This window comes from Lissotriton vulgaris, chromosome 2_1 (assembly GCF_964263255.1).
Source record: "Lissotriton vulgaris chromosome 2_1, aLisVul1.2, whole genome shotgun sequence".
In the NCBI taxonomy this organism is placed as follows: Eukaryota; Metazoa; Chordata; class Amphibia; order Caudata; family Salamandridae; genus Lissotriton; species Lissotriton vulgaris.
The window spans coordinates 225667171-225687101 of NC_141687.1; the positions used below are offsets into that span (position 1 = coordinate 225667171).

The following is a 19931-nucleotide window of genomic DNA, read 5'->3' on the forward strand; positions in this document are numbered from 1 at the left end:
CTGTCTTAAATGCTGTGAGGAATAATCTGTCATTCGAATGCAGAGATATTGCTTTGCAGTGGCTGTAACAATGGGTGACACAGAACTTAAAGAATGTGTCAATGGTAGGCTTCGCAGCTCCTCAGACAGTTTTTCTGTCTTCCTAATTCACAAACAGGTAGTCACCACAAAAAAATTAGACTTGCTTCACTTACAATTAATAATTTGAACAGCAACTTTAATCACAAGCTGTTTATGCAAATTGAACACTGAAATCTAATTTCTTTAAGCGCTTCAGATTATAATTTACACACAAATGAGTTAGAAGATCTAGGACACAAGCTAATATAAGGGTTTAAAATGTGCAGAAACTGTAGAGCATATGTTTGCACACTGTGGAGCGGTAGAGATATCTTACTCAAGTAGAAGACAATTTTGCTTGTGTTAGTCAGGACTGATTCCAGGCAGTGAGTGAAGATAGATGTGGCGCAATGCGTGTGATTACAAACAAGTATGTGTGGGTGAGTGATTAGAATAACCAGTGCAGTTACAATTGTTTTACAATCGTAAAAATGTAAAGACTGAATATACAGTATTTATTTTTTTATTATACTTGTGATAATAAGGAGAAAATGTATGCTGAAATGTATTATGTTTTATATATTGAAATTTAATGGAAAATTGCTAATGGGAATGTTATAAAGCACAACTTTTAAACGCATGGGATATAGGGATATTTTTTGTTGTACAGGAATGTGGAGAGCAACGTATAGAGAGCTGTGCATGCTCTGGTTTTCCACACTGAACTGTTCTTGCTGTATTATGAAGTGTGCTTTGGGTCATGGAAATTAGTTACTTAACTGTAACTATAGCTCTCCAGGGTTGGCATCTTTCATCTTAAATGCTGTGAGAAATAATCTGTCATTCAAATGCAGAGATATTGCTTTGCAGTGATAAGGACCAAGTTAATTAAATGAGCAGAACTGAGGTCGAACATTAGTAAGTTAAAACACCACAAGAAGGTAAAGACAGACCGAATAAATGCCCCAGGAAGGCTGGTGCCATAGGGGCACAGTCGTGCTTGGTGAAAAAGTATAGGTGCTAGTTGCACACAGACGTCTTGCAACATGCCTGTGATTTTGTTATGATCATTGCAACAGGTCCTAGAATGAAGTGTGTAATTAATATTAATTAAGCAGGTTGGTGCTTACAACACCCTGTGATTGACTAGGGACACAAGAATGGTGGTCCTTGAGGGACGGCAGAGGACCATCACTGTGCTCGAATTCCAAAACCTGATTTTTTTTTTTTTATCAGCCCATGTTCCTTAAAGGAGCAGGTACAGTTTAAACAAAATGGTGCCATTTGGAAGACCTTTAGAGGAGTTAACATGAGAAGAGGCAGTGTGCCCCATGAACAGTGCCTCCTCCTCTCCCAACTCCCGCCCCTCCGAAGATATTAGACACATTTCCCAAGGGGAAAGTTGTAAGCTCTCCAACGAGGAATGCTACCTCTTTTGAGAATGAGTTACCTCCTCCATTGAGTTGTGGTACCTTTTCAGTGATTTGCAACAACAATTGCGGTCACAAATTATTGATACAGCTCACAGTGGTGAGCAATTAATCGGGAATGCCCCTTTCAAGCCCCTCCTAAATGTAGTTTTTAGAACAAGTCTCAAAACAGTTTGTGATTTGAAAAATTCTTTTCTGAATTGTCAAAAGAGTTTGGTAAATAGCAAAAAGTCATGTTTTGGTCGTAAAACATGATTTTACGGATCATGGGATCTGTAATTGCAAAAATGTTTTTGCACATGAACACCAAGTTGTAAATGTTTAAGGCCCCCATGACGACAATATGCCGGTTGTGGGTCATTTCAGAGAGTTCTCCAAGCTTCATCCCAAGGGTACTGAGTTGTTCCAGTTGGCGGTATAGTGAGCAGCATTGCACCAGAAAGAGGAAAGTATGATGTTGGTTATATCGGTAAATATCCGAAGTTCAATGTCGACCAGATAATCTCAAGCTTCCAACCACCCCCCTCTCCCACCTTTGGGCGCTGCTCTTTCCATGGATGATTTACAACTCTGGGAAACTGAATTCTTAAGCACTAGTGATCAAGTGGATCTTTAAACCATGCTTGAGTTACCTGAAAGAGACACGTTAGTGATAGATTCCTTACCTTAGAATATCCCCAGGCGTCCGGCTGGATCCGGAAGGTTTTTCTGCTTAGCAGTACCTCTGCGCGCCATTAGGTGGCGTCCTGCGGCTCAGCGTCCGTCACTGGCGTCGTGGGTGCCGAAATGACGTCACGGAGAGTACTTAGACACCAACCATGCGCGCTGAAGTCAGTTATTTTTTCGCGCCAAAAGCACAGATCCGGATTGAGCACGTACCTAGGTCATCTTTAGACCACTTTTTTGAGACTTTTAGTCACCTTTTCTTGTCTCCTGGTGCACGTAGGGATGCCCAGCTTTAAGTCTTGTGGGTCGTGCCAACGTAATATGTCGGTGGCTGACCCCCATGATGTCTGCCTCTACTGCCTGGAGCAGGACCATGACTCCCGGGATTGTCGGGACTGCCGTGCCACGGTCCCGAAGGCATTGCGGGTGCGGCGCCTGAAGTTGCTGGAGGTCTGGCACTCCTCTCACCACCGCTCCGGGTCGAGGGGCCGCTCGCGGGACCTCTCGCGGGACCACCTCCGCTCCTTGGACTCGGAAGTCTTCACCTTCAGATTGCGGTAAGCGACGCCATAAGAAGAAGTCGAAAAAGCATGTTCGCTCCCCGACATCCCTACGTCACTCCTCGGAGGGGGACAGGGGCTCCGCCCCTGTGGTTCCTCCGGAGCCTAGGAGTCCCGCGGCCTCCCCGCTATACCCGGGTCCGGCAGCGACTTCCGAACCGATGCAAGAGTTTCTTGCTGCCATGGACCGCCTGTTTAGGCCTCGGGCTCCTGCCGGCGCGCCTGCGGGCCCCGCGGTCCCGTGTCCAGATCCTGTCCTGTCTAACGCCAGCCCCAGAGCCTCTGGATTCAGCACCCTCGGCTCCGGCCCCAGCGCCACACGGTGCAGCACCACCGGCTCTGGCCCCGGCGTTGCCCTCAACTCCGGCCCCAGTGCCGCCACAGGCGCCGCACTGAGTGCGTTTGTCCCGCCACTGCCCTGGTTCCAGGACAATTTTGTTCCGGCCTGGGATACGCATTGGGATGCGGCTCCAGGGCGGCCCCGGCTGGCGCCGATCCCGGTGCTGTTTCCAGCGCCGCTGGCCCCCTCTCCGGCCCCACCGCCGCGGCCGACTCCTTCTACCTCGGAGCCAGACGAGGACTGGGATGGCTCCGAGGACCCCCTTGCGCGGCAGTGTGACTCCGAGCAGGATTGGGGTGATGACCTCCAAGGTGCGGGTGAACTTGATATGTCTTCGGACCCGGAGTTTGCATTCCCTCCGCCTACTATGGAGTAGGGCGCTTCCTACACCATGGTGCTGCGTCGAGCTGCGGAGGTTCTCCACCTTGACCTCCCTACGGTGGCACTTAAGACCAACCTCCTTACGGAGGTGCTACAGGCGGAGTCTACGTCGTCGTAGCCGCTGCTTCCTTTCAATGAGGCCTTTACCGATGTCCTCTTGGGTACTTGGTTGCGGCCGGCCTCGGGGGCACCGGTGGATAAGAACGTCACTAAGCGTCATTGTCCGGCTCCTGGTGATCCCGCCTTCTTGACCACTCACCCCACGCCTGAGAGCCTGGTCCTTTAGGCCTCAACATCGCAGAGTGCCTTTCCCTCGGCTCCGCCGGATAAGGACTCTAAGAGGCTGGACCAATATGACAAGAGGTTGTTCTCCTCCGCCAGTTTGGGGTTGAGATCAGTTAATAACGCCTGCTTATTGGGCAGTGTGAGAATTAGTGGCAGAGGTACTGCCTCAGTGCTCTGAGGAGGTCCAGGCTGTCCTTTCCCAAGAGATTGCAGAGGGCAGGGATGCGTCGAAGTTTGCCACCAGATGTGGTTTTGACACTGCTGATTCGTTGGGCAGGGCAATTTCCACGGCGATGGCGTTGCGGCACCACACCTGCTTGCTTTCCACTGGGTTCTCACCTGATGTCCAGAGCTTGCTCATGGACATGCCTTTGATGTCTCCCGTCTCTTTGGTGACAAGGTGCACAATGCCCTGGACTTCTTTGGAGACTCGCGCGCCACGGCCAAGTCTTTGGGTCTTTCCACAAAGGCCCCTGCCACGTCCGGGTTTCGTTCCTTTCGTCGCCAGGGTGTAGGAGCACCCAAGCACGCTCCTCCATTAAGTCTGTGCAGAACCAGCCGCAGCGTGGCCGCAGCCGTAGCTTCCACAGGGGCGGATCTGGTAACCAGTGAGCGGGTCATTCCACCTCCACCCCGCTGCTTCTGCCTCTAACTAAGCCTTCCTGATCCGAGCTTCAGGTAGCACCCCACGCCAGTGGGTTGCAGGGTCATCACCACCTCCACCACTGGTGCAAAATTACCTCGGACAAGTGGGTGCTGCAGATAATCTGTCACGGTTACTCGCTCCCCTTTCTGTCCTCCCCTCCGGCCATGCCACAGCGGTACCACTGCATGTCTTGGGATAATTTGGCTCTTTTCCGTCAGGAGGTCACGGCCCTCTTGGCCAAGGGGGCCATTGAGCGGGTTCCTGCTCAGGAAGTAGGGAGTGGTTGTTATTCCCACTAATTCTTGGTCCCAAAGAAGGACAAGCGGGGGGCCTACGCTGCATCTTGGACCTCTGGGACGTCAATAGTTTCCTCCGGAAGGAAAAGTTCAAGATGCTAACTCTGGCTCAGGTCCTGGCTGCCCTGGACCCTGTAGACTGAATGGTGGCGTAGACTTGCAGGACGCCTATTTCCACATCCCCATCCTGCCTGCCCACCAGTATTTTCAGTTTACCGTGCTCCGCTTCGGCCTTACCAGTGCACCTTGGGTGTTCACTAAGGTGATGGCAGTGATCGGTGCTCACCTGTGTAGGTCGGTGTGTCCGTCTTCCCCTACCTCGACGACTGGCTGTTGAAGGCGGGCTCGCCCCAGGCAGTCGACACCCACCTCCAGACTACCGTCGACCTCCTGCATTTGCTGGGGTTCTCCATCAATGTGCCGAAGTCGCACCTGAGCCCCTCTCAGAAGCTCCCCTTCATCGGAGCGGTTCTGGATTCAACGCTGTTTCAGGTTTATCCTCCCGAACAGCGAGTCCGGGATATTCAGGCTATGATTCCACTCTTTCAGCCTCTATCCCGGGTTTCAGTCAGGATGACCCTTCGGCTTCTGTGCCTGATGGCCTCCTGCATCCTGCTGGTGACACATGCAAGGTGGCATATGCAGGCTCTGGAGTGGGACCTGAAGTTCCAGTGGGCACAGCATCAGGGTAGATCCCGGAGGGCGCTGCACAAAAGTTGCAGTGGTGGCTCACAAATCGCGATTGGGTCAGTGGCAGATCCCTCTCCCTTCCCCAACCGGAGCACACAGTGGTGACGGATGCGTCCCTCCTGGGATGGGGAGGCCACAGGGTGAGGCGGAGATCAGAGGCCTCTGGTGGAGTCCCTGGTCCACATCAACCTTCTGGAGCTGCGTGCGATCCGGCTTGCACTGAAGGCACTTGCACTCTGTCCGGGGAAGTGTAGTGCAGGTGTTCACGGACAACACCATCGCCATGTGGTATTGCAACAAACAGGGTGGGGTGGGCTCTGGACATAGCTGGAACGTCAAGGCATTACCGTGGTGATTCAACACCTGGCAGGTTCTATGAACGCCAGGGTGGACGTAACTCAGCCGCCGGTGCTTGATGTATCATGAATGGTGTCTGAACTCGGACGTGGCGCAAGGTCTCTTTCAGCAGTGGGGAGAGCCTTGGTTAGATCTATTCGCCACCGAAGAGAATGCGCAATGTAATCAGTTCTGCGCTTTGGAATTTCCAAGGCGGCGCTCGCTCGGAGTCGCTTTTTGTCATGATGAAGCTGCGGTCTATTGTACGCATTTCCGCCTATACCGCTTCTGCCCAGAGTGCTGTAGAATATCAGGAGCGACCGGGCCCAAGTCATCCTTGTGGCCCCGGACTGGGCTAGAAGAGTTTGGTATCCCGAGCTGCTCCATATGAGCATCGATCCCCCGATCCGTCTGCCTCTTCGGGAGGATCTTCTGTCGCAGCAGCAGGGAACGGTCCTCCACCCGCACCTGTCCAGCCTCCACCTCCATGCATAGGGATTGAGTGGCATCAGTTGACACCTTTAGATCTTCCTCCCAAAGTCTGTGATGTCATTCTGGCAGCCAGGCGTCCCTCCACCAAAACGTTATACGCCTGCAGGTGAAACAGATTTGTGGCATGGTGCACAGCAAAGTCTGTGGAACCCCTTTCTGCCCCTCTTTCTGAGGTTCTTCTGTTCCTTCTCTCTTTGGCCCAGCAGGGCTCTGCTCTGGGCACTATCAAAGGTTATCTTTCGGCCATCTCTGCCTTTCTACGGCTTCCAGATCAGCCTTCTCTTTTTAAGTACCGGTTGTTAAACGTTTCCATAAAGGCCTCACACATACGTTTCCACTGATGCCCTTCATAATGCCTCATTGGGACTTGAATCTTGTCTTGACTTTTCTGATGTGCGCTCCCTTTGAGCCCCTTCATAACTGTCCCTTACATCTTCTTTCTCTCAAGACGGCTTTCCTGTTAGCTGTCACCTCTGCCAGAAGAGTGAGTGAGCTCCAGGCTCTTTCTTCCAAACCTCCTTTCCTTTCTGTCCATCCAGACAAGGTGGTTCTAAGGACCAGTCCTTCTTTCTTTCCAAAGGTTGTCACGCCCTTCCACATCAGGCAGACCATCACTTTGCCCACCTTCTTTCTGCCTTCGCATCATTCAAGGGAAGAGGAGAGGCTCCACCGTCTGGACCCAAAACGTGCGCTCGCATTCTATCTGCATGTACACAGCAGTTCCGGGTGGATATGTTGGCTATGTGGGCGCCAAAGAAAGTCGAACCGTGCACAAACGGACCATCTCCCGGTGGGTCGTTTTGTGCATCAAATCGTGTTACTCCTTGGCCAAGAAGAAGCCTCGTGTGGGACTGCATGCCCATTCAACCAGTGAACCAGCAGCCACTACTGCCTTGGGACGCGGTGTCCGCTGGCAGGATATTTGTCAGGCAGCTACGTGGGCCTCGTTGCACCAGTTTTTCAAAGCACTACTGTCTTGACAGTCCGTTCCAGAGAGACGGCTTCTTTGGCCGTTCTGGGCTCCGTGACTTTTTGGTGTAATCCTGTTTGCAAACCCTCCACCAAGGTTGGTATTGCTGGGGTATCTCTTCTAAGGTAAGGAATCTATTACTAATGTGTCTCTTTCAGATGCATAAGTTACTTTCTTGTGTAAGGATATATCTGTAAGAGACATTAGTTAGTGATAGATCCCTTACCACCCCACCCATCCTTCCTGTTCTGCGAACTAATTACTAGGGTTAAGGTCATCCCCTTTTAGGGCCCTAGTTTTATGCACCTATTGCCTGGCATGGCTCTGCGTTTCGGCGCGGAATAGTTGTGTACAGAACTGATGTCAGCACGCATGGGTGGCGCCTAAGTACTCTCCGTGACGTCATCTGGGCGCCCACGACGCCAGCGACGGACGTGGAGCCGCAGGATGCCACCTACAGGCGTGCAGAGGTGCTGCTAAGCAGAAAAACTTTCCGGATCCAGCCTGACGCCTGGGGATATTCTAAGGTAAGGAATCTATCAATAACTAATGTCTCTTACAGATATATCGTTACACAAGTAAGTAACTTGTGCATTCTGCTACTTGAAAAATGTATGTAAGTGATGAGCATGTAGTATATGTTTCTGGGCTGAGTGAGATTTATTGTGGCCCATTTTAGGTGAGGGATAGTTTTCAGTGGAAGGTTATTCTGAAACCTAGCTTTGGGGTTTAACTGGATGCGTTAATGCATTTTTTTGGATCAGCATAATTGGAGGGGTATGTCACAGACGGTGTTTTCTGATCTGCCTAATGGAGGATTTCAAGTGGGAAAGTGGTGTACTGTGCAGAATCAGACTGAGGCATTTAAGGAAGTGGTTTATTGGGGAAGTTGCGCTGAGTAATGTTTATGCAGCCAATGACCATATTGTGTCAAACCGGGACTACTTGAGTGGTGGCACTTTGGAAAAAGGTCTTTGAGATCCCACAGATGGTTTGCAGTTGGGCTCGTTAAGTGGTGATGTGGTTCTAGAGATTCACCTACCTCTCTTATAAGCTTTTTACACATAGTTTTATGTGTTCTTTAATGTCAAAGACTTCACTGTTCAGGTTGCAGCAGACCTTCACAAAGAAGTAGAACAATCATTCAGAAATTGGAGATGTCACTATATGAGTACTAAAACACTATAATTGTAGTTAAAAATTAGTGAAAGAACTGAAACATTGAATGCTGAAGGTGTGTAAATAGCTAATGTTGTTTGGCTGTGGGCCTTTCCTTTTCTAGATGCATATGTTTATTGCTCGCTACTGTGATCTGCTAAACGTCGAAATCTCTTGTGATGGATGTGACAAAATTGCGCCATGGCATCGGTACCGCTGTCTGCAGTGCAATGACATGGATCTATGTAAAACCTGCTTCTTGGGTAAGCTGATCAATCCATTGTCAACAAATTGTGAATGTATTTTAATTTAGAACGTTCATATGCAATTCCTATTGAAAGTTCCTCTATAAATACAGTTTTCATTCTTCATCTGCTGTTTACTTTGCTTTTCCACAGCTGTAGTTGATAACTGACTTGTGTAACTGGTGTTTTTTTTAATGTAGTGTCTAAATCAAACGTCCGACACACAACATATTTCCTTCACGAAACTGTTTTCTAGAATGTATTTCTTTCCTGTTTTGTAAATTTAGTTTGACTAAATCATAATTTATTTTGTAAGGTGGTGTCAAACCTGAGGGACATGAAGATGATCATGACATGGTGAACATGGAATACGCTTGTGATCACTGTCAAGGACTCATAATAGGTCACAGGATCAACTGTAATGTGTGTGATGACTTTGATCTCTGTTACGGATGCTATTTTACAAAGAGGTATTCTGACAGGTACTGTAAAAATACATATATTCTACATCAATTTAATAAAGTAGTAACAAATATTTGCTTGTAGCAGGCCAGCTAGTTCTCACTATTTGAAATCTATCTTCTGTGCTGGCTGGATAATAATTTGACCATGAAACCTAAGGGTGTTCAAGCTATAGAAAAGTTGATAAATCCTAGAGCATCTAAACCCTGTATCTCTGCCAGAAGATATCGGACTACTATAATTAGTGTTTCTGTTTTTCTTCCTTAAGGTAGTTGATTGCAACTTTGAAGCAATTTAAAAATATATATTTTTCTTTAATCCTCATTTTTTTCTGACTTGAGTTTTTTTTTGTAAGTGTTATTTGGCCTCAGAACCGATCTGAAGGAGTTAAATCTGCTTTGTCTCCTCATGTCCTCAAGTGGCTTTCAATCACCGTTACTGGATACATTGACAGTTCATTAGTGTTAAACAGCCCTCATGTCTATGTAGGCATTTCCAAAAGCTGCTATCCCTGCATCTAAGCCTCATGTTTTCTTAAGAGGTTGAACCACTTTACTGCAGTTTTGCTCTGCCAAATTGTAACAAATTGGGTCAGTGAAGAAATCATGCAACATATGTTTCTCAGGGAATAAATGTCACCTCATTTGTGCATATTTTACTCGTAGGACTGAACATTTATTTCAGTCATGTTACTTTTCATTGAGCTTTTCATCAAATTACTTTATTGTTAGAAGGGTTGGTCAGTGGGAGACCCTTGCCTTGTCCACCTCATTTAATCATGAGAAAAGCATCCTTATAAGATTCTTAGTACATTTTATATTCCTGGTAATATTACATTTTTTACTTACTCTTACCTTGAGCTATCATTACTTGCCCTTTCCTATCTGCTTAAATAATGGCAGTATGATTATGTGGCTGTGGCCCAATCATCATTTAGCCACACTGCTCTAGATACTCTGTTTCCTACTTGGAGTGGCATTGATTTATGATATTTACGGAGTGAAGATGTAATACTCACACCTGTTTGAGTTATTAGGTTCCTAAAACAATATTTCATTTGGACTATATGTTTTTTGCACTGCCATGCCTTTTTTGTATTTAGTTATTGCGTAAACAAAAATATGTATTTTTGTCCTAATAGCAGGTGTCCTGCTTGTCTTAATAAAGTAACATTCCTAGGCAACTAGGTACTATTTGTGTATCAAGTCTTATACATGGAATGATAATAACAAAATAGGCTCAGTGTGCTGCAACAATAGGTTAAAATAACTTTTTATTCATATCAAATTAAAAAATTGTTTTTGGATATTGACAACCAAGATAAAGCATAAACATGACATATAAACCAACAATGTAAACACATTTGACAAATTAATGAAATATTCAGTTTAGACAATACCATGAAACAAATAACCCACAACAATACAAAACAAAAGGAATATTCTACTGGTATGGACCACAAGTGGCTGAAAGTTGTAGATATGCGATTTTTCTCTACACACGTTTCGGCGTGCACTACGCCTTCTTCAGGAAGAGCCACATAAGTATCTGTACAATAGACAAAACATGGATCACAAAAACAGTACACTGAGTCAATGTCTTGTTTCCGGTCCAAGGAGGACCTGGCTTGGCAGTTTGGGCTGGGCTGTTCCCATGAGGCATGGGGTCAAGGCTGATTTGCATATGGCCAGGTCTAACCTGGGGTGGCATGGTGAGCAAAAGAATGATGGATTTAACCCAGATCTCTTGACTGGGGGTGAATGCGTTGATTTGTTCAGCATTCTGTCCATCAAGCATGTGTCTTTTGCTTTTAATTACCCAAGCAGCGGTTTTGCTTCAAGTGGGCTAAAATCATGCCTTGATCTTGCCGGTCACAAAGAGGTCTTTTGTCGCATGACAGAGCTCAAGACAACAAAAGAATTGACTCTTATGAAGATCGTATTACCCTTGTAGGTCCACAAATTATTTCAGCACAGTTCCTAATATTACTTATCCCAGCTGAGATATTCCTACAGTGTTCCAATTTTTGAATCCTTTGTTTTCACTTGAGTTAATCTTTTCTCAGCCCACAGGGGCTTTTCTGTAGTTCACTTCTGACCCCACCCCCAGTCTCTGCTTTTGTCTCTTTGATTCCTAAATATGTTTGGTCGAGGGGTTTATCACACCTCCATAAATAAATGTAATAGTGTGACCTTCTGGATCACTTGAATTCGAGTTTGTATAGAAAACCCTGGATGTGTTTCCCAGAACGTATTGCCATCAATTTTTCATTAATAGGGTAACTGTTCCTATCCCATGCCAACCAAATGTCTTGAGTGACATAGACCTTAAGGTATTTTAACCCCCCTCTGGTCACATGTAGATCTCGAGTCAGCCATGGTCCTGTGAGTTTTGCCCACTTGATACACTGATCATTTCTTTGTTTAAGTTGAGGCCAGTGTCTGTCCCAAAAATCAGAAAAATGTGTAGGGCTCGCAGCTGGAGCACTTCGGGTCCATCAGGAATTCTAAAACATCATCACTAAAGAGAGCCACTCTATCAGCCACCCACCTGCCACTCATGTCCTTTCATCTGGGCATCTACTGTAATTCACCTAGCTAATGGTTCAATTACAACAGCGAAGAGCAAAAGGAACAGTGGACAACCCGACCTCGTGCCACATGTTATACAGAAGGGAGAAGAAGCTTCAGATCCACATCAAGAGGTGCGGAAAGAATGGAACTGATGTCAGGCTCCATATATCCTTTCTGGTGTGGAACTAGGTCAGTGCAGAGCGGCCTTGACCCACCTACCATGACATAGAAGTTCAGCTGAAAAGTTTACCTATCTAGTCTGACGCCTGGGCAATATTTAACCCCTTGCGTGCTGATGACGGCATCCATCCGTCATGCGTCACAGTGCTCGTGTGCTGATGACGGCCGGGAGCCGTCACGACCGCGATCGGAATGCGCCGCACAGGAGCGTAATTCTGGCCGCGGGCAAGGGGTTAAAGGGTGAGGAATCTGTGGCTAGATAGTCTACACCAGAACGGGTGTTAACAAAGGTAACTTGTTTTTCTCATGCCACTCTGGCCTTTGTTGACATATTTGCATATAATAACCAGATATAATTAATAAAATTGGGACCAATATTAATCCTGGTCAGTGGGGTAAATGGATAATCTCAGACCACAGAGTGGAATTTCTTTTCAAAGTCAGCAATTAAAATTACACTATGCTATTTCAGTCTTTTCGCCAAGGCATTATAAAGGCATCTAATTTTATTCTTGGTAGCTCGTTTCTCCATGAATCCTGATTGGTCTGACTGGACCCGGGAGGAAATTACCTGTGATAAACCATTAATCAAGACTTTTGCTAACATTTTAACATCGATCTTAAGAAGGGATATAGGACAGTAAGAAAGAACAGCAATCTGTGGGATGGCCTGGTTTATTAATGTTTATCACAAAACAACCCATGGGTCTAGAACAGGAGTGTGAGGGAAATGTGTTAACCTTGCTGAGGGGGGGGGGGTGATCCCTTTTTAATGATGGTTCCCCTTGCACACCAAAGGTGTCATGCATCATCATATGGGTGCCTCCTCACGTCAAGAACCTAGTCTTGACGCAGGGAGGAGCTCAGGGATATTTTCAATGAGTCAGACGGGTTTTCCTAAAACCCTATGTGAGCATGGAAGAGCTTAGCATCATACTTAAAGTTTAAACTGCAGACGACCACTATTAAGTCTCTAATAGACCAAAACGGTTTAGCTCACTCTGACCCTGACTAAATTGCAGACATTTTTAAGAATTTCTATAGCACTCTGTATAGTAAGAACCAGGACCTGGATAGTACAAAAACACAGAACTACCTAAGCAAATGCACACTACATACCCTCTCAGAACACGAAAAAACTGAAATGAACAAGTCAATTACCGCTTCAGAAATCAAAAGCTCCATAAAGGCACTCAAACTTGGAAAGCCTCCGGGCCCTGATGAATTTAACACCAAATCTTATAAATGCTTGTCCTCGACACTGACTCTCCCACTTTTAAACTTGTTCAACACATTTAGTAACTCTGGCCAGATTAATGGGACACCAGCAGAAGCAATCATAGCAGTAATTCCCAGAGGGTAAGGACCCAAAACGCCCTAAAAATTACAGGCCGATATCTCTAATTAATTTAGACTGCAAAATGTATGCAATGATCCTCGCTAAGCGCCTTCAAAATGTTTTACCCAAACTCATCCAAGCCTCACAAGTTCGTTTTTAAAAACAGGCTATCTAGTGATAATATTAATACTTATTAATTATATCCTAGCTCATGTCCTAGAGAAAGCCAAACTTACTGACTCACCAACAGTTGCTATCACTTTGGATACCGAAAAGACTTTCGACAAAGTTGATTGGGCCTACTTGGAAGCAACACTTGATAAATTTGGGTGAGATTTTTAAGCGTATAGTAATGGCATTATATTTTAATCCCTCGGCCAGTTTCAGAGCAAGAAGTTGCCTCTCATCTTCCTTCAAATTAGAACAGGGAACAAGGCAAGGATGCCCTCTTTCCCCCTCTCTATTCCTCCTTGCAATTGAACCTTTCCTCTATCATCTGAAGAACAATAAACAGATCACAGGAATACATTTAACACCATCCATGCTCGTCATGGAGTACAGCTGAGCTGTACTCATATCGAGCTGAGCTCGTCACGGCCGTTGGAATGTTCGCACGCGGGGCTAATTTCCCCGCTGTGCTGAACGTTCTAAAATCGGGTGCAGCCATGGCGAGCTCAGCTCCTCATGAGGGCAGCTCCGCTGTGCCTCTTGTCGAGCTCAGCTCATCACCAGCATGGGCCCCCCTCCCCCCGCACAGCGAGGGGAAAACACCATGCAACGAAGAGGTTAAACAATTACACAGTCAAAATAACTGCTTACGCTGATGACGTGTTAGTTGTCTCTGAGAATGCAGAGGCTGCTATCCCCGCACTTATGTCCTCAATTGTTGACTTTGATGCATTATCTGGTTATAAGTTGAACAAAGACACGACGAAGTAAAACTCCTGAATAACCTTGGAGGGAAAGAAATTCTTGGTAACTCAAGTCTCTTATGGCAACCTAAGTGCTTCGAAATACCTAGGCTTAGATTTCACAAGTGATCTGATCACCACCTTCAGACCAATGAAAAGGCTCTCTTCAAGAAAATCTCTACATTGTTAGATGGTTGGTCACCAACATTTCTGTCCTGGTGGGGAAGAGCTGAAACATTAAAAATGATGGTTATTCCTCTTGTTAACTAGCTAGCATACTACCAATGATGTTTTCAAATGATTTCCTCAAGGTGAGAGACCCAGAATATCTATGAAAAACTTCAATTACCCAAAGAAAAAGGTGGTCTTGGCCTTCCGAACTTTATTAACTATCAAACCGCGTATCTTTGTAAACAGGGATCTAACTGGCTACTCCCTCAGGCTTACTACACCCCAATCTGGATGAACATAGAATGATCAATCATCAACGACATGCCTTTGCCTGCTCTCCTCATCATGGATATATTCTCCTTACCCCATTCCAAATATATTTTGCTTAACACTAAAAGAGCCCTACTACGACTGGAACACTTCTCCACACTAACAACTAACAAATCCAACTTGTCCTCTCTCTGGCGCAACCCGAACCTGAAGGTGATGGAGGGATGCTCAGTTGGGAACATTGGTCTAAAAACTGCATACATCTAGTCAGACCTTTTTACAGTGACCCTCCGTACTTCAGTCTAGTCACAGGCTAAAGCAGATAGATTTTGATAAATTCCTCAAACTAAAATCACTCCTCACGATGCGCTCTATTAAACCTTTCGATCCGTCGATACTCTCAAAGATGCCACAGCTACTAAAGTCAGGACACACCGTCTCTAAAATATATAAACTCCTATCCCCTAAGCCTTCACAAATCCTACATGAAGTGTGAAGAAAAATGGGAATCCGAAGCCAATTCTAGAAATATCCCATTCGACTAGGAGAGGACACATACCACCCCCTTCTCGAATAAAATCTCTCCAATATTATCTCAAACCAAACTTATATTAATAAATAGGACATACTGGACCCCCAAGAGGATCTTTAAACTTATTCTCAGTTAGAGACTTACATGCTGGAATTGCAAATCCCACGTCGACAACCTTGCCCACATGCTCTTCCATTGCCCTATCCTACAAAGATATTGGGACAAGATTTACGAATGTATAAGCAAAACCTTCAACATAGCCCCACCAAGGGAATTTTCCTATATCGTACTAGGTGCTCTAGATCCTAATATCACAGATGTGAATGATCGATACTTGTTAGATCTTATGCTCATTTTAGCCTGTAAAATTATACTGAATAAGTGGAAAAACTCAAAAGAAGTCTCATTTAGGATGTGGCAAGAATGGTTATCCTTCCTTAGAGGAGCAGACAACGTCGCACTTCACATCTCTCCATGGCGTAAATACACCGGAATCTGTGGAAGTCCTTTGACGCCTTTTCCTTCTCATATGACCCTCCATGAAATTTGTCTCAATTCCCCATAATGCAATGCTTATAGAATACTATATGTAAATGTAAATGTAGGTGTATTTATATAGCGCAACCTGTCACCCAAAGGGCATCCTGGCGCTTGCTTAGGGAACCCGTCCTGGTATTCCCCTGTGAGAGGCCCCGGCAGGGTGTCCACAGGGTGAAAGCCAGGCATCCCGCCGCGAGGGGCCGTCGTGGAGATTAAGCAAGCTATTGCCCAGAGTTGCAGAGTGAGACCCCGTGAGTCGAGTAGGCACCGGAGCGAGAATTGTCGAGGCCGTGGAATTTTGAGCCCGAGACCAGCTGAGGCGGGGAATCGAACCCTGGTCCACGGTCGATCCCAGCTTCCGGGTCTGCCGCCTCTAACCACTGAGCCACTCTTCACTGCGGTGACACTCTTGTACTGTATTGTATTTTCTACTACTACAACTATGAAAACTGTAATTGCTTGATACACCTGTACTGTATAGTATTTTTATTCCTATCTGTGTGACAACTGTGTTTGGCTGTCCACCTGTATGTCACTGTAGCTTCACTGCGATTCCATGATAAGGCACTTGAGTAACTTGTTGTTTCCTATTTACTTTGTACTTTGTATTTGTATTTCTTATGATTTGCTAGCACTCTTCTTGTTTGCCCTTGGTTATTATCTTACCTTGTGTTTATCGTTACTATTGTGTTTATCAATATTTATTTGTTCATTTCTTAAAATAAAAAAAATGATTTGAAATTTTAAAAAAAAAACGTGAAAACACCGGTGCTATCCCTCAACGAGGGTCTGCTTGGGTCACTAAATAAATAAGTAATCAAGTAGGTAAAGGGAGGTACCCATTGTTGTGCACCCCGTGCCCTAACCTCGCTAGCCACTACACTAAGCATAGTGTTCCAAATTAGCTTCAAACCCTTTCATCTGGCCATCTACGCTAATCCACTTCACTAGTGGTTCAATCACAATTGCGAGAGCAAAGGAGACTGTAGACGTTTTTGCCAAGTCAAGTCAAGTCAAGAGATTTATATAGCGCGCTACATACCCATAGGGTCTCAAGGCGCTAGAGGAAGGGTGGGGAATTACTTGTCGAATATCCAAGTTTTAAGTTGTTTTCTGAATGCTAGGTGGTTCTGAGTAAGGCGAAGGTGAGTGGGAAGTGAGTTCCAGGTTTTAGCTGCCAGGTAGGAGAAGGATCTACCTCCCATAGTGGTTTTGTTGATGCGAGGTACAGTGGCAAGGGCTTGGTTGGAGGATCGTAGCTGACGGGAGGGGGTGTAGAAGGACAATCGTGTGTTGAGGCATTCGGGTCCAAGTTCGTAAAGTGCTTTGTGTGCGTGGGTTAGGAGGCGGAAAGTAATCCTCTTATTTACGGGGAGCCAGTGGAGGTTTTTCAGGTGACCAGAGATGTGTTCTTTACGCGGGATGTCTAGTATGAGCCTGGCTGAAGCGTTCTGGATGCGTTGGAGTTTTTTCTGGAGTTTTGCGGTGGTACCGGCGTATAGTGTGTTTCCGTAGTCCAGGCGGCTCGTAACCAGTGCGTGGGTGACCGTTTTTCTAGTTTCGGTGGGGATCCAGCGAAATGTTTTTTTGAGCATGCGAAGAATGTTGAAGCAAGATGATGAAACGACGTTGACTTGTCTGGTCATCGAGAGTGAGGAGTCCAGGATGACGCCCAGGTTCCGTGCGTGGTCCGTCGGGATGGGTGCTTTTCCAAGGGCTTCTGGCCACCAAGAGTCATCCCAGGCGGAGGGGGAGGTGCCTAAGATGAGGACTTCTGTTTTGTCTGAGTTCAGTTTCAGACGGCTGTGCTTCATCCACTCGGCTACTTCTTTCATTCCTTCGTGTAAGTTGGTTTTGGCGGTGATAGGGTCTTTGGTGAGTGATAGGATCAGTTGAGTGTCATCCGCGTAGGAGATGATGTTGAGATTGTGTTGGCGAGCGATGGCCGCAAGGGGGCTCATGTATACGTTGAAGAGGGTGGGGCTGAGTGACGATCCTTGTGGCACGCCGCAGATGACTTCAGAGGCCTCTGACTTGAATGGTGGGAGGCGGACTCTCTGGGTTCTTCCGGTGAGGAACGAGGTGATCCATTCCAGTGCTTTTCCTTGGATTCCTAAGTTTCTGAGGCGCTGTAGAAGGGTGCTATGGAAGGCAGCGGAGAGGTCGAGGAGGATGAGGGCGACTGTGTCTCCATTGTCCAGTAGAGTTCGAATGTCGTCTGTTGCTGCGATAAGTGCGGTCTCAGTGCTGTGTTTGGCTCGGAAGCCGGACTGTGAGGGGTCGAGGGATTTGTTGGTTTCGAGGAAGGAGGCGAGTTGGTTGTTGACAGCTTTCTCAATGACTTTGGCCGGGAATGGAAGAAGCGAGATGGGGCGGTAGTTTTTGAGTTCGGTGGGGTCGGCTGTGGGTTTTTTCAGAAGGGCGCTGAGTTCTGCGTGTTTCCAGCTTTCCGGGAAGGTGGCGGAGTTGAGGGAGCAGTTGATGACATCTCGGAGGTATGGTGCTATGATGGAGTCTGCTTTGTTGAAGATGTGGTGAGGGCATGGGTCAGTTGGGGATCCTGAGTGGATGGAGTTCATCAGGCGGATGGTGTCCTCAGTGGAGATTGGGTTCCAGTCATTGAGGATGTTCAGGGGGGGTGAAGGTCCTGCAGAAGGTTGGGTGGGTTGGTCTCCGGGTCGGTTGTCGAAGCTGTTGTGGATGTCTGCGATTTTGTTGTGGAAGAAGGAAGCTAGGGAGTCGCAGAGGGCTTGGGAGGGGGTGATGTCGTTGGAGTTGGCTGATGGGTTGGTAAATTCTTTGACGATGTTGAATAACTCCTTGCTGTTGTGGGCGTTGTTATCTAGACGGTCTTTGAATGCGGCTTTCTTGGCAGACCGGATTAGTTGGTGGTGTATGCGGGTGGCGTTTTTGAAGGCGTCCCTGGTGCAGGTGTTTGGGTCTTTTTTCCAGGCCTTCTCGAGGGAGCGACAGTGTTTCTTCGATTTCTTAAGATCATCGTTGAACCAGGAGGCGATTTTGCTGCCTGGTTTGCTTTGACGTTTTTTCAACGGTGCTAGGATGTCGGCGCTGTTGGATATCCATTGGGTGAGGTTAATGGCTGCTTGGTCGGGGTTTGAGGAGTGGGCGGGGGGGTTTAGAAGAAGCGATGAGGAGATCTGGTCGATGGTGATTTTGTTCCAGTTTCTTCGCATGGTGGGTTGAGGATGGTTGTGGATTGTGGTCTTATTGTAGGTGAAGTGAACACAGCTGTGGTCCGTCCAGTGAAGAGCTGTGGTGTGACTGAAGGAGACATGTTTGCTGGAAGTGAAGATAGGGTCGAGTGTGTGACCTGCAATGTGGGTGGGGGTAGTGACCAGTTGTTTGAGTCCGAGGTTGGCAAGATTGTCCAGAAGGGTGGTGGCGCTGCTGTCGTTGCTCTTTTCCAGGTGAAAATTGAGGTCTCCCAATAGAATGTAGTCCTCGGAGGGGAGGGCGTGTGGGGTGATAAAGTCAGTGATGTCGTCACTGAATTGTGCACAGGGTCCTGGAGGCCGGTAGAGGAGGGTGCCTCTGAGTGTGGTCTTGGGGTCGGTGTGGATCTGGAAGTGGAGGTGTTCGGCGCTGGCAAGGTTGACGTCTGAGCTGGTTGAGATGCGAATGGAGTTCTTATGGACGATAGCGATGCCTCCTCCTGTTTGCTCGATGCGGTCCTTACGGATGATCTTGTATCGTTCCGGGATGGCAATGGCGATGTCTGGGGCTGAAGAGGCATTCATCCATGTTTCTGTTAGGAAGGCGACGTCCGGTGAGATGGTGTCGAGTAGATTCCAGAGGTCGATGGCGTGTCTGTGGACCGAGCGGGTGTTGAGCAGGATGCATTTTAGGTGGTTGGTGTCAGGTCTCTGATTGGTGTTGGTAGATGAGGAGCTGGTTTTGGTGCCGTCGAACTTGCAGGAGTTGCAAGAGAAGGGTCCATGGGTGAGTCCAGGAGCGGCTTGGATGCAGTTGGGGGAGCGGCCGGGGTTAAGGGCTAGGAGGGTGGAGGCGTCGTAAGTAATGCGGGAGGGCTGGGCAATGCGAGGGCCAGGGGGTCTGGCGCTGGGCGCGGATCAGGCGCGGACGGGCTGCAGACAGTGCTAAGCCTTGACGCTATTACATGAGGGCTTTGTCATACATACAGAACGGTAGGTTACAGCCAGATTGTAGAGATGGAGTGGACAGAGGAGTAGCTCCTGATTTGTGTACATGGAGCCAGTTTCATGTGTAAGTTCCTTCCAATCCATCGTGGTTCGGGCTAGGCCTTTTGAATCTGGGGTATCGTTGATCTGTAGTGGTTTCTGTGTATGCGAGGAGGTCTGTGGCTTCCCCGAGGACTGTGCTGCCAAAGGTGGATGGGTTGGTATCAAAGGCAATTGT

At 47.1% G+C, this 19931-nt stretch overlaps 1 protein-coding gene across 1 annotated transcript in view; it reads left to right on the top strand.

Annotated features, from left to right (window-relative positions):
• Positions 1 to 19931, top strand: part of ZZEF1 (zinc finger ZZ-type and EF-hand domain containing 1) — a 1733356-nt gene that overhangs the window by 933202 nt on the left and 780223 nt on the right. The window contains exons 34-35 of the mRNA XM_086954803.1: positions 8435 to 8573; positions 8872 to 9037. Of these exons, the coding sequence (XP_086810929.1) occupies positions 8435 to 8573; positions 8872 to 9037 (305 nt within the window). The remainder of the gene's footprint in view (positions 1 to 8434; positions 8574 to 8871; positions 9038 to 19931) is intronic.